A 14,450-nucleotide genomic window follows, 5' to 3' on the forward strand; every position below is an offset into this window, starting at 1 on the left:
TCATATTCACGAACTAAAAACGGCCATGCATCACCATCCAAGAAATCAAGAAAGAGCTATTAATCTGTCAATCCTACTCTTGTCTTAAACTAGTGAGTTTCCCCGTGTTGAGTCAAATTAAGCCGCAAGCTCCACGCCTGGTGGTGCCCTTCCGTCAATTCTTTTAACTTTCTCGCTTGCGCGAATACTCGCCCCAGAACCCAAAGACTTTGATTTCTCATAAGGCACTGAAGGAAGCAATCTAAGAGTTCTTTCTCCGAAGAGAAAAACCTCTTATTTTTAAATCTTTCATCCAAAGCCTAGTCGGCATAGTTTATGGTTAAGATTACGACGGTATCTGATCGTCTTCACTCCCTTAACTTTCGTTCTTGATTAATGGAAGTATTTTAGGCAAATGCTTTCGCAGTTGTTTGTCTCCAGAAAATCTAAGAATTTCACCTCTGACATCTGAATACAAATGCCCCCAAGCTACTCCTATTAATCGTAACTAAGCCAAAATAAGAAAAAAGAACAAAAAATTCTGACTTGTTCAATTTTGTTATTCCATGCTGTAGTATTCAAACACACAAAAGGTTATATCTGTTTGCTTTGAACACTCTAATTTACTCAAAGTAACAAGATCTTCAATAGCCGCAGCCAAAGAAAGATCTTAAAAAGAATCATTTTAATTAAAAGAACACATAATAGCTAAATGCTCACAAAGTCGATACACGTAGTAGTATATATCAGTTATGTGGATTAAGCTAAAAGCGTTACTTAAAATATCGATTCTTTGAAATTCAACTACGAGCGTTTTAACTGCAACAATTTTAATATACGCTATTGGAGCTGGAATTACCGCGGCTGCTGGCACCAGACTTGCCCTCCAATTGAATTTTGGGAAGGTTTTAAATTCCCATCATTCCAATTACAAAGCCAGATTGGCCTTGTATTGTTATTTCTTGTCACTACCTCTCTTCTTTAGAATTGGGTAATTTACGCGCCTGCTGCCTTCCTTAGATGTGGTAGCTATTTCTCAGGCTCCCTCTCCGGAATCGAACTCTAATTCCCCGTTACCCGTCATAGCCATGTTAGGCCAATACCCTAACATCAAAAGCTGATAGGTCAGAAACTCGATTGATACACACTAAAAAATGGAGTGAATCCATTACGTGTTACTTCTTTGTTATAATTCCTTAAGTTAATAACTTCTTTCTTATAAGGCTTAACAAGTACACACTCAAGAAATAAATCAAGAGTGCTAAAGCAAGTATTAGCTACAGCTTTTCCGTAGTTATCCTTATATAGAAAATGTCAAGTAGATTATAACTGTTTTAATGAGCCGTTCGCAGTTTCTACATATAAAATATGCATATACTTTCACTTGCATGGCTTAATCTTTGAGACAAGCATATGACTACTGGCAAGATCAACCAGGTTACTATTTATATATTGCAATAAAGAGATTTTCGAAGATTAAAGTAAAAATACTTCGCCTTGGCGTACATATTATATCACTAAAACTTCTTCAAAACCCTTTCGCTATATATAAATGTTTATGTAAATTCTTTTATTAATATTCAATTTACTATTCATTACGAATAATAAATGCACATATTAATAACAATTACAAAGTTGATGTTTTATTATGTCATTTTCCTAATCATTTAGTTATGTTCAATATATAACTTTATGATAGGAATTATTGCACCTGCTAAAACGATAAGAGTAATAATTACTTATATATAGAAAATCTTTTCAGAATAATTGAAGTACAATTATTTCTTTAAAGAATTTCACAAGTAAAAATACCTTACTTCAGCATGATGCATTTATAAAGTAATACTAGAATTTATAGCAAACAATTGAACAGATTATCAATCGTGAGAAAATTACAATAAAATTAATAAACTTTTATTGCAAAATTATGTGTTTTTAATTATTGCTAAAAAATTCCATTGTTATAATGAAAATTTTAAGCAATTATGTGGTCTAAAGTCATAAATATTATATTTATGACGAAGAGAAATTATTAACAAAATCAAGGAAAATTTAATTAAGCAAAACAAATGTATATTTAGAATGTACTTTAGAAAAAAAGTACCAAAAAGAATAACCTTTGAAAATTACTATTCTGTTTTTTTAACGATAAATAAAGTCGGCTATGAAGAATTTGCATTGCATTTTGCTTATGCGTAAAAGAAAGGAACAGTGAGAAAATATACTTTATAATTTTCTCGATTTAAGCAGCAAATTTGTAGTTTGCTTTTTTCATTTTCTTTTACAAATTTGGGGTTTGCATATTTTTGTTGTTTAATCATTTATTATACATTTAAAATTATGTCGTTTTTTCATATTTTGAGCATATTGACGAAAAAATCAACATAAAATGTTTATCAATAAACACGGGTGCTTTGCAATTAGGCCACTAAAACGGTGCTCAAGCATCCACTCCACTCAGAAAGCCACGAACGCAATTTGCTCCACTTACATGTATTCATATCATATTCAATATTCTCGGGCACCGTGTTCCACTCACCGCGCATCATCATCCATATGCGTCAAATACAGTAATAGCCCCCTTTCAAAATGCCGCCCGAAAATAGCCCCAGCCGTTTCAGCCCTTAAAAAATTTTTGCCTAAATAAAATTTGGCACTTCCGTATACTTGTGCAATGCAAAAATATTCATCAAAATTGGTAAAAAATAGTTTGATTGTAAAATAATAGCATTATTGCAACAAATTAGCAGTCATATGGGAAAATTTTCCGATATTTAAAGTTCTATATTTTCTTATTTTTTTTATTCTATTTTTATTCTTACGCCGCCCGTTGAGAATATTCGATTGTCATCCACCTGTGCGCTTAATTTGTATAACTATAACGCAAGTTTTTTTTTTTTTTTACCACTTATACAGCTTCCATTACGCCCAAAATAATTTTTGTGAATATAATTTATCCAAAGGGAAGTTCCATGTTGAATGAAACTACCCTTAAATGTTTTATTACCAAACCAAAAAAAAAAAAAAAAAGACTGTCTACATCATAGTAAAGTTTGTGAAGTCCTTGCTGGCACATCCACACCGCCAGCTGCTGGAACGAACTCATGGATGCACGTGTACCATCCAAATGGTATTGTTCCTCTTCCAATGGTATGCGCTGTTTTGCGCTTTACGAGCACACATAACCACATCATGAAAAAAAAAAAAAAAAAAAAAAAACATAGTTATCCTATCCTTATACTGCGACGCATATTTACCTACCCATACAAATGAGTGCAATCCACCCCCTTTGGAGACGCCGTTCGGAGACACCATCCGACCCCAGACACGCCACGTTGTTCACAATGACGCCACCTCCTCTTGTATAAAGTGTGATTACTTGCATTTTTTGGCGTATACATCCCCGCTTCCTTCACACATCCCCATTATGTATGTGCAAGTTTCCTTTGCAAAAAAAAAAAAAAAAAAAAAAAAAAACAATAACAGCAAGATTATTGTGGTAATAGAGCACACCTACGTAACGCACCACATGCAACTTCAACACCGTACAGTGCGAATATGCTTTTATTAACGCTCGCCGCATCGTGTCAGCGATTATCTCTGAACAACGCAATGCCGTCGTTAGTGTTCTCTTTTTAAGTTAATTTCAAGTAAACAACAAAAAAAAAAGAAAAGCACAGAAACATATTATCTTATGGAACAATTTTGCATTAAAAAAGGAATAAATTTAACACATATTTGAACATGTCCCCGTGATTCGGTACGAACAATGGGCTTCACACCCAAACACCTCCCACTCAGGACCATGCACGTAAATAAACGCCTCCCATTCGGGTCATGCACATAAATAAAACGCGCATGTACACATGCATGCATATTTGTTCCATTTTGTCCCATGTGCACACAACGCTTCAAAAAAACTTCTACAATTGTTTTTGTAAAATTAAAGTGCATTCACAGAGTGCCTAAACTGCCGATGAACAGCTTGACAACACAAAAAAAAAAAATAAATAAAAAGACATCTTCTGCCACCCAATGTAATAGAACTTAATTCTTCTGTGTTCTTTTTCTCAATTTGGAGTTCTTTCGTTTGTTTGATCCATTTCCCTTTGATGCCCTTCTATTTATGTAAAAATACAACGCCTCTGCATTTTTGTTAAACACGGTCGTAATCAAATTTCCAAACTTATCTGTCGTGGTAATTTCGTACGTTTGCGAATCTCCCCATGGTTCCGGAGTTTCTAATCTGTAAACGTGAACAAGCAATGACAAAGTGGATCCATTCGGGATGGATCAAAAATGAGCATAAAGGAAAAATAAATAAAAGAACATTACAAGAAAACTGCAAAGGGCTCATATCACCAGCGTGCATCATGGGACATGGTACTATAAGTATAAAACTCTTGGGTGCCCATGATTTAGGCGCACTATTCCCGCTTCCCTACCTCAACATACGACCGTTGATTTCTTGGGGCAATCTAACAAAAAAGGGGGGAAAAAAAGACGCACAAAAAGAAGGGCGGTGAGAAATGTAAAAAAAACTGCTAAAATGAACTCGTTCACATTCATTACACACGTTCTGCTTAATGAAGAAATTGATTTCTTCGGTTACATCTCCCTCATACGCCGCACATGTGAGCATCCGCCTCGCAGGAGCAGCATCACTCATATGGCACCTACTTCCTGTAGTTCGTCAAAAAGGAACTATCCTTTGCCCTCTCACACTGCAAAACGAAAAATAAATAGTTAACATTTGACGCCGCTCTAACTACCAGACACACTGCCATTAAGTCGCTCTATGCACTTCTGCGTGGGCAATCGCGCTAATTTGCACCTATGAATGATCACCCTAACATGGCCTCTCATGCACTTGGAAACGGTACCCCAAAAAACACGGAACTCTTTCTCCCAATCTAAGTATACAAACACATGTAAACTTACGTATAGAACTATCCATATTAAAGAAAAAATAAAAAACTTAATTGAAAGCATTCTAGTGGTGATTGGAAGTACTGCAATGGGAAATAATTTTCTTATATACTATTCCGTACGGCAGAAAAACAGGTTTGATAACCATGAGCATCAGGAGCTTCTACTGTACGCTGGAACGAAGGGTAATTCGTGCCGACTTGGTTCTCATGTAGCCTGTGTACTCAAATTTATGTGTGCTATACTTTGCAAGCGTGTTTGCACACACGTCTGTACAGCACTTTGGCTAATTCTTTCAAATGCTGATTCCTAAAGGTGTACTTTTCTGAAATTTCTCAAAAACGTTCGCAAATTTACTAAACTGGACTACACACTTGTAAATAAAAGGTAACATTTACGCATTAGTTTATTTTATTTTGTTTTTTATTTATTTTTTCTTTTTTTTTTTTTTTTACTCTCTTTTTGCCTCTATTTTTATACTTCCCGGTTTAACCCTATTTTTACATCATTCTTTTTTACCCCTTATTGTTACCTCTTTTTTTTTTTTTTTTTTTTTTCCCTTTAATCTATTCCCGTTTCTCAGTTCGAAATCGTTGCAAATCTAGGACGTTGTTATAACAGCTAAACGTACCAGAGTTAATTTTTCATTGCAGACTTTGAAATTTATTTTCTCGATTCGGGACCACACATTACGCCTACACCCCAGTCACATTCGCGAAAAAAAAAAAAGGTGTACATATGTTTATACATATATAATGCGTACACACTACGTATATGTATATATTCGTCCTGGCCATAAAAAAATTGTACACACAATTTTGTTACAATAGCCATCTGGGTTCCCCATTTTTCGAAAGTACTGAAATGAGCAATTTTCTCAAAAATTATACAAAAAAAAAAAAATTAATCCAAGTTGTAATTTTCTCTTCACATTTTTTTTTTCCCACCTTACCAGCTATTTGGTCTCCTTTTCTATATAAATCATAGTAATATATTACTGCACATTAACTACATTTTTTTTCCTTTTTTTTTTTTTTAACGCCGGTCATTCCTTGGAATGAGCAAATGCCAACCATGTGGCCAAACGGAAAATTACTCATCCCTTGGTAAATTATAATAAGGGGGGAAACGTAGTAGTATATACATCTTTTTTTTTTCTGTTTTTTTTCAAATTAGCGCAAAAAAGAAAAACTTGTAATGCACTTGCATTTTCTGAATGTAGAGGCACATTAGATTTTTTCTACACCCTCCAATTATACCTGTTCTTGCTCTAAGTTGTGTAATCGTTTGCGAACTTATGACTTTTCACTTCCCTAAATTGATGTAATATTCACACACGCGACAAAACACGGGTTCTAATGAAAACAACAAGTGCTACTTCTTTAGGAAGGTTTTCTAACCAATTATTTTGAGCCCCCTACTCTTAGCCAATCTTCCGACTACGTGTCACAAAACACGCATCAATTTTTCCCCTTCCTCTATGTTAACTTATGTTTCTCATTTGACTGCACCTCCCTGACTCAGAAGAAAGGGCATGTGATAGATACCTTAACGTATGGTTTCCCCGTAATCACTTCAAATGGGAAAAAGAAAAAAAACGTCATGAGAAACAAATTTATGTTTTACTCCCAAAAGTGTAAAACGCAATGGTTGCACAAAAGGTATAGCATTAACTAAAGGTCCTAAAACTTGCCTACCCATTTCTCCCACTGCCAGCCATTTCAAGCGCATCGCGCAATGTGCGTGCTTATCCTGTCCAATGTGGAAACCCAGAGTGCAAGTGAAACTTATTATAAAAGTTTTTCCCACACCAACTACCTACTAAAGCGATAAAACAAAAATATAACATAAATAAACAGTGCAACCACTAGCAGCGTTAACACGCACATATGTAGGTCTACATATGATCTAACTTAAACCGGGAAAGGACTCCTGAGCAGGTTCCCTTCTATTCTCATACAACTTGGACACTATTTTATCTTCCGCTTGGAATAAATCTACATGAGGTGTAAAAAGAGTGTAATGACTGAATTATCGAATTCGTGGCACTTTCTTGTGAAAATAAAAAAATAATTCATGTTATGCTCTCCAATTGGGGGGCATCCCAAAAAACCTTACTACCCCCGCGTGGGGGGGACTATTCCCGGAACTCTCCTTCAAAAATGAATATATTCATTGGTGTGCATGATTCGACAGACCATTCCTATTCCTGCTTTGTGGGCCCCCCACACTCACTCTCTATTTGTGTATCCTAAAAATTGGACGCAAAACTCAAAAGATTGTGCTTATCTACGTACATCAATCTGACCGATGAATTGGTAATGCTTCTTCACCAACACATTCGCATAGTCACACCTGCTTCTATATTATCCATTTGGCATGTACCATTGGGGGCCTACACTGCGCGTAATGAGCCCTTCTCGGATCATCCCTTCGAAATGAAAGAGAGCGCATCATGTAGTTCAACGGTGCCACCTAATTCTATCATCTCCATTGTCTGCCGCACCATGCATGTATTACCCAAATGCAGGAGCTTCCATTTTTATAAAACTGCGTCCTTCACCAACCTAGAAAAAGGACAAAACTCCTTTTCACTTAGGCTAGTGAACAGCTTAGAGGAACGCATAGGCCCTTTTGTTGCGAATCCCTTTTAAGCATTAGCTGCACAACAGTGGACACTACAGCACGATTAATAGGATTTCCCCAATTTATACAATTCATATGACACTGTTTTGCATGGCCACCATTTGGATTTTTCTTTTAGCAGTAAAAGAAAAAGAAAGCAACCCTTTTAGCGCAGTTGTTCAAACATTAGCAGTCTAATATAGAGTGCCATTTCAACACACACGTGACAAAAAAAAAATGAAACAGAAAATGAAAAAAACAGTCTTGTACAACTTCCGCGTAGACACAAGTAAACACACGGTTAAAAAAAAAAAAATCAAATAAAATAATCACTGCCAACGATAAGACATCATGAGAAATAACAAGATTATCCGTAATTCTTGTAAAAATTAATTCCTCTGAGTTGATTACCTTCCAAAGATCCCCCTGCACTTTCTTGATTACCATATTTTGCCCTTTTAAATTACTCTTCAGTTAAAAGCATAACTACACCTGGTGTCCTCTTCCATAGTAGTCACCGCTCCTTATTTCACGAAAAAAAAAAACAAAAAAAACATTCCCAGCCTTTACTGGCACGTTAAAGCCTTGCATGAACCGTCCACGCAACTTATCAACGCATTGCAAATGTCTGCTATAAAATTAGCCAAAGTTGTCATGCAGCCTACGATTGGATTCGCCATTTTGCAAAATAGCAGTTTTCTTAATATATAAACAAGCTGAACGGTAAGGCTTCCCCTACAATACCAGTCACTTTTGCTACAAAAGCGCTACAAAAATGAGACACTTTTATGTTGTACGAATTTGTCTACCAACGGGAATGTGTTTAATTGTCTCTGTTACGCTGTTGAAAAATAAACGATTGTAAAATTGTAAAACTAGAGAATTGTAAAAGAAAATGTTTAACAAATGGCAGACACTTTGTGTTTTTTTGAATAATATACATTTTAAGTGATTTAAAAAAAAAAAAAAAAAAAAAAATTGCACATAGCTAGCCAAAATGGCATGCAAAAATGCGTCACACCATATCGAAGGAAAAATAGCTAAGTCAAGAAAAAGGGGCCAAAAATGTGCGCCATGCTGCCTTTTGAATAATGCTAAAACTTTAAAAAAAGGCAAAAAAAAAAAAAAAAAAAGCGCAACACATTTTTGATCATCCAAAAAGTAAGCCCAAGCGGAGATTCGCATGTGTTCCATTGTGACGAATCAACAAGTTGCAAAGTAAAACCAAATGGTTCCACAGCTGCGCTGCTTCATGGACAAACCGAAAAGACCTGAAGTACCCCAAAACAAAACATTTCCGCCGAAAAAGCAATATTTTGCTTACCAAAATAAAATGTGCGCAACTCAAAGGAGAGGCTGCATGTCACACTTTTTTTCCCTTCATGAGAAATGCACAGCAAGTGATTAAAAAGTGTCCACCATCATATACGCCTTAAAAAATGTACATATGTAGGGAAACAACGAATACTTAGCAGGGTTCCCGCTTTTGCGGCGGGGCCACGAAACTGCTTAACGCATAATTCACAACTGTTAAACGAAAAACCTCCATACACGTGGACATGGGAACCTTCGAGTAAAATGGAATAACCTCATAATGCAAAGCTCATGCACAAAATTTTCCCTATTTTTTAACAAAATTGTGCAACAAAGGGACGGGGAAAAAATCCTCTCGGCAGCGTCTTAATATGGTGAAATATTTTAAAAGTGCTTTCCCCCTAAGAAATATTCTCAACGACTGCAGCAACAAAGCCTGCCACCTTCGAAGCAATTTTATACAGCATTGCTTCTATTGGACCCCAACTTACTTATTTAAAACAGTTCCTCACTTCAAAAGATTTGGTACCTTCTACGAAAATACATGCGCTATTACAGTCGTTTTTTTTTTTTTTTTTTTTTTGTTTCGTCCCGCCATCCACATGTTAGCATTTTCCCCTTGCTACCGCGCCCATTTTTCTCCCCTACGAGTTAAAACCTTCTTGGGGCTACTATTTTATATTTACCTATATATGCATATTTGTCGATATAATATATTTTTTTCTTTTTTTCAGCACTTTTTTTTTCCCGTATTATATATTTCACAGCAATGTAGAAAATAAACTCCTAAGGACGCAATCTTTTTGCAATTTTTTTTAATCATCCCTGAACATGCAATATAAGGCAACTACAAAATATAGGTTACGCCGACTTATAGTTTGAGGCGATCCACACTTAGCGTGAATTGTGCTTCTGCGCCCCTTTATGTTTTTTTTTTGCTCCCAAAGAAATGCGTGAACTATTTTTTAAACGTAACCCCATTGGCGCGCATGTAGCAAAAATATCGTAAGTGAAAGGATAAAAATCATTTAACCAGAAAGGATGCAAGTAATTACGTCCGATAAGCTAGGCCTACTCAAGTATGTACAATGCAGACCCACGAGCTCCATTTATGAGCAGACGCTCCAGCCCGATTTGAGCAGAACAATCAACCACGTGACATGGTCTGGCGGATACGGGTAATACATTTTTATACATACACCGTCTTGCGCGCGTATGTACCCTACTTCTACAGGCGCATGCGTATTAATATGTACATGTATATGCTACGGCAACTCGGCTCGCGCTCTTCCCACCATAAGCGCTCTAACCGTGTTGACTGGTTCATATTTTGTGTGAAATTCACTCTTGCCGGTTGCGCGACGTGCAAGTAGATGCGCCTCAAATCAGTGTATAATACCTGTCCAAACAATGTTCATTCATCACGCACGTGCCAACAATTACTCACTTTTTTCTCCTTACTCAATTCTCCGTCACCCCACCCCCCTAAAAGAGGATATGAAGAGTCACAAATAACGGTATGCAGGAAAAATGGGCTAGTCGAAAGTTTTGCCTTCCCGTATGATGAACCAAATCCAAAGATTAGCGACACATCCTTGCTATCATTTCTTACTTGTAACAATTGTATTCACACAAGGATGCTGAACCATCACCACAATGTAATATACAAAGATTTGTTCGATAAAGAAAAAGACAAGTATACTAATTATGCCGAGTTCATGCCCCTCTATACAAGTGAAAATGTAAAAAATGGAGTGTATGAAAGTTATCTCCAAAATGATAGACTTCTCCTTACCGTGAGTAATGGCGGACATGTACATGTCCTAAATTGGGATTGCGACAATGAACGTAGTAAGTACCACCTCAGTAAAGAACATGAAGTGAAACACGAAAAGGATGCTACGAAAAAGATGCAGCTGTATTTTAAAAATTACAAAGACGAAGTGTTACAGTCTATTGAATTCAAACAAATTGAAGAAAAAAATAGCAATAACCAGGTCATCATAAAAAAAAACGAGTATACAAATGTAAATGTTGAAGACATATGCACAGATTATCACCTCGATAATATGCTTTCCGAAGAAGCCGTATGCCAGTCGTACATCTTAAGTAACCCAATTGATGCTGCCTGTGTCAATGAGGTACTAACAAACAGACTAGCCATCGGGGGATACAAAAATTCTTTAAAAGTATTTGACTTATTCACCGGAAGCTACATGTGGAAATCAAAAAATATAGGAACGACTTTGCTAAATTTAAATTGCGAAAGTTTAATAAAATCTGTATCTTTCCTAAACGAAATCAATGTCAATATACTTTCAGCCACAACGTACGATCATAAAATTATTCTATATGATATGCGTTGCCAACCAAAGCCGGTTTACGTTTATGATCACCACAAGACGGGGAATATTAGTAAAAATAAGTTTTCCTGTTTTGATCATAACTACTCGGAGAGCGACCTCGTGTTTACGTGTATAAGCAGCAGCTCGCACGTGGGACGTGAGGAAACGGTTGCAAAGGGGGAGACACAGACCCAGGAGGGAGAAGTGCAGGGGGAAAACGAACAAAGCGAAACGCGGAATGGAGAGGCAGACCAAAAAACAGAGGAACATCAAGAAGGGAAGAAACGACGTGCTCACAATTTGGAGCCACAGGCACACTGCCCAGAGGAAGAACTGCACGCTAAATTTAACGCCCACCAAATGAAGACAAACAATTTTAAAATGTATGAAAAACTTCAGCAGCAAAAACAAGGACAGAATGAAACAGGAGCAGTAAACCCAAATGATGACACACAGGAAAAAGGGAGTTCCACTCTTTCCAACCCAAATAACTCAAACGAATCACAGTGTAGCAATTACTTCATAAAAAAACTCGCCTCCAAGGACAGCCAAATTATCTTCGTCTCGGATAACTACGGAAACGTCTACAAGTTCGAAATCGTCACGGGGAATAAACTCCTACAATATATTTATATGAAAAAATGCGCACAGGAAAAAGTGACATGTGAAGAAGACAAAAAGGGAGACCCCTCCTTTTTACTTAAAAACAAACAAAGCTTGTACGAATTTTACAAAGAATATCAAAGCAGTAACAAAACGCACATGCGAAATGACCTTCCTGTTATGTGGGCCAAAGACAATTTTGATCAATTCTTAATTTTATTTCTAAATAAATATAAAATCCATAATGGGGCCATATCTTCCCTAAGTTTGCACAGGGGGGGAATATTTCTCTGCTCAGTCAGCTATGACAGATTTTTAAGCATACTCAATGTAGAGATGAAAAAGGTTGTTAAGCGAGTACATGTCGGTCATATACTGACCAGCTGCTTGTTGAGGTCTGCCCCCATTGATGAGTCGGAACATGCGCTGAAGAATGGGCGCGGGCCCAAGGCATCCAAGCGGCAAAAAATTATCCATCGGGCCGAGGAATCAGACGACGAACCATCCAGCGAGTGCGAAAGTTGGCACGATTCCTCCAATGAGTCCAACGAGGGTGTAAGCAAAAGGGGGAAACGCCGTCAGGGGATGCTGGGCCAGGAAGAAGGGCAAGATGACGAGGATGATGAAGATGAGGACGAGGATGACGACGATGAAGAAGAAGATGATGAAGATGAGGAGGAGGACGAAGAAGACGATGATGATGAAGAAGAAGAAGAAGAAGAAGAGGAGGAGGAGGACGAAGAAGACGATGATGATGATGGTGAATAAACCTAAAGCGCCCAAGTGCAAAAAAAGAACGACACAACGACTAGCACTGACGGCATCCCTTCAATCAGCAAAGCGGTGCCCGCAGTTGGGCCATTCCGCACGTTGTGTAAATGGGCCAAAATATGATATCCTCCACATTTGGATCACCAATGAGAGGACTCAATTCATTTGTGTCTACCCTTGGAAAAACGCCTCCCCACGGATGGCGTGTCATACACCTAGGGCATTTCCTACTCACCGAAACTCTATGTAGTGTTCGTTTTAATTAAAAATGTCAATTTTTGGCTATTTGTTTGGTTTTATATATTTTTTTTTTCTTTTCTTTTTTAAACGTTTCTTTGGCATCCTGCGCACAGGAACGTCCTTGCCATGTATATGCAGACACATATACACAGACATTATTACATTTTTTTTTTAACTTAAAAAAAGAGTAAAAAAAAAAAAAAAAGGTCTTAACAAAGCATACCGTTGTGTTGGTACGCACAGTGAGGGGGGAAGAAGGATCATAGGAATCACTTCATACAGGCTTAATCTGAAAAGGGGGGAAAACACGTACGTCAGTTTTAAGCATGAGATGGGGCTGTACAAACGTGTGACAAATCCCATTTGAGAGGTTTCGCTTAACCGCATAAGGGTTTCTCCAACATATACACACACATTATATAATTATTGCCTCTTGTCGCTCCATACTTACCCTAAAGTGCAAGCAAATGAGAGAGAACAAGAAACACTTCAAATCCTGCACGAGGTAGTAGAACACTCTGAGTCCCTCTGGATCGTCGCACTGTTTCAGATCAGAAAGCGATCCAATTTTAGAAGTCGTAAAATAATATTCATTCCCATCTAAGAAAATTTCTAGCTCTTGTTTTCCTATTTTGTCTGGGGCAGGCCATAACTTATCGCTTTCTTTGCAAATCTCCGATTCTTCAATTATGCGCTTAAGTTCGTTCAGCACGGACTTACTCACGTAGGCTGAAAACAGGGGGATGCAATAAGAGGGATAACGAGTGATAATTAATATAAAACGATTTATGTCCCTCTATCGCTGGCCAATTTCAGCATTAGCATTAAGCACAGATTAACGGCCGCATACAGTAATGAAACACACATATGACGCGCAACACACACCTATGCATTCTCACTTACCCTCCTTCCTAATAATTTTGTCATTTTTATAATTGGAGTTGTTGGCATATCTCAGTCTCCCCTTGGAGTTGAATTCAAACTCGAGGAACTCATGGCCGAATTTCCCTTCATGCCCAACACTGCAAAAAAGGGGAAATGCACGCAGGGGAAAAAAGCGATGTAGTGATAGGGACATATGGTAATTGCGAGGATAACATGCATCCATCCCTACCGGTATCTACACATGTTTACGTCACGGTGTCGATCATCCTGCAGCGAACACAACGTATCAGTCAACGTTGCTTCATAATAGGATGAACTCCACCCAAGTAACAAACACTCATGATCTGTGATAACCGCCCCTTTTTTTTTTTTTACTTACTAATATCTAAAGGAAAATCTATCTCTCTTGGACATCTCCCCTGTGATAAGCTTTTTTCTCGGTCAGCTATTTGTTGTAAATACGTATTTATAATATAACACTTATGGGTGTTCATACGTGTACTTAAAAAAAGCTACACTGAGAACAGGAGGAAAGGTTGACTTTCTTTAAATGACACTTTTTAAAAAAGAAACTGTTGGAAACAATTTTTTTTTTCTGTTTCCGTTTCTGTAGCTCTCTTTTTTTGTACCATCTCTTTTGCAATTTCTAAGGTTGTCACGTTAAGGATGTAAAAAAAAAAAAAAAAAAAAAAAAAAAAAAATTACAATGTTGCCTACAAAAAATTGGCACGGATAAACAATGCGGTAAAGAACAAAGTG

General features: G+C 37.2%; 4 protein-coding genes and 1 non-coding gene across 5 annotated transcripts; 2 read left to right on the forward strand and 3 right to left on the reverse strand.

Moving 5' to 3' along the window:
• AK88_02434 lies at window positions 1–1,418 on the reverse strand (the record flags this gene model as incomplete). Its single annotated transcript, XR_001111608.1, has 1 exon — window positions 1–1,418. It is a non-coding gene; the product is annotated as an 18S ribosomal RNA (ribosomal RNA).
• A 2,608-nt stretch (window positions 1,419–4,026) lies between these two features.
• Window positions 4,027–4,766, reverse strand: AK88_02435 (uncharacterized protein; the record flags this gene model as incomplete). The annotated part of the gene is made up of 3 exons (XM_012480060.1): window positions 4,027–4,225; window positions 4,425–4,457; window positions 4,660–4,766. 3 exons carry the CDS (start codon window positions 4,764–4,766, stop codon window positions 4,027–4,029), a joined length of 339 nt encoding a protein of 112 aa, XP_012335483.1.
• Window positions 4,767–4,819: 53 nt separating this feature from the next.
• Window positions 4,820–6,585, forward strand: AK88_02436 (uncharacterized protein; the record flags this gene model as incomplete). The annotated part of the gene is made up of 3 exons (XM_012480061.1): window positions 4,820–5,076; window positions 5,224–5,295; window positions 6,336–6,585. 3 exons carry the CDS (start codon window positions 4,820–4,822, stop codon window positions 6,583–6,585), a joined length of 579 nt encoding a protein of 192 aa, XP_012335484.1.
• A 3,303-nt stretch (window positions 6,586–9,888) lies between these two features.
• AK88_02437 (uncharacterized protein) lies at window positions 9,889–12,563 on the forward strand (the record flags this gene model as incomplete). The annotated part of the gene is made up of 2 exons (XM_012480062.1): window positions 9,889–10,025; window positions 10,340–12,563. The coding sequence occupies 2 exons, from the start codon at window positions 9,889–9,891 to the stop codon at window positions 12,561–12,563; spliced, it is 2,361 nt and encodes a 786-aa protein (XP_012335485.1).
• A 517-nt stretch (window positions 12,564–13,080) lies between these two features.
• On the reverse strand, window positions 13,081–14,185 carry AK88_02438 (uncharacterized protein; the record flags this gene model as incomplete). Its single annotated transcript, XM_012480063.1, has 4 exons — window positions 13,081–13,095; window positions 13,258–13,535; window positions 13,710–13,828; window positions 14,067–14,185. 4 exons carry the CDS (start codon window positions 14,183–14,185, stop codon window positions 13,081–13,083), a joined length of 531 nt encoding a protein of 176 aa, XP_012335486.1.
• Window positions 14,186–14,450: the final 265 nt, after the last annotated feature.

This window comes from Plasmodium fragile (genome assembly GCF_000956335.1).
Source record: "Plasmodium fragile strain nilgiri unplaced genomic scaffold supercont1.24, whole genome shotgun sequence".
In the NCBI taxonomy this organism is placed as follows: Eukaryota; Apicomplexa; class Aconoidasida; order Haemosporida; family Plasmodiidae; genus Plasmodium; species Plasmodium fragile.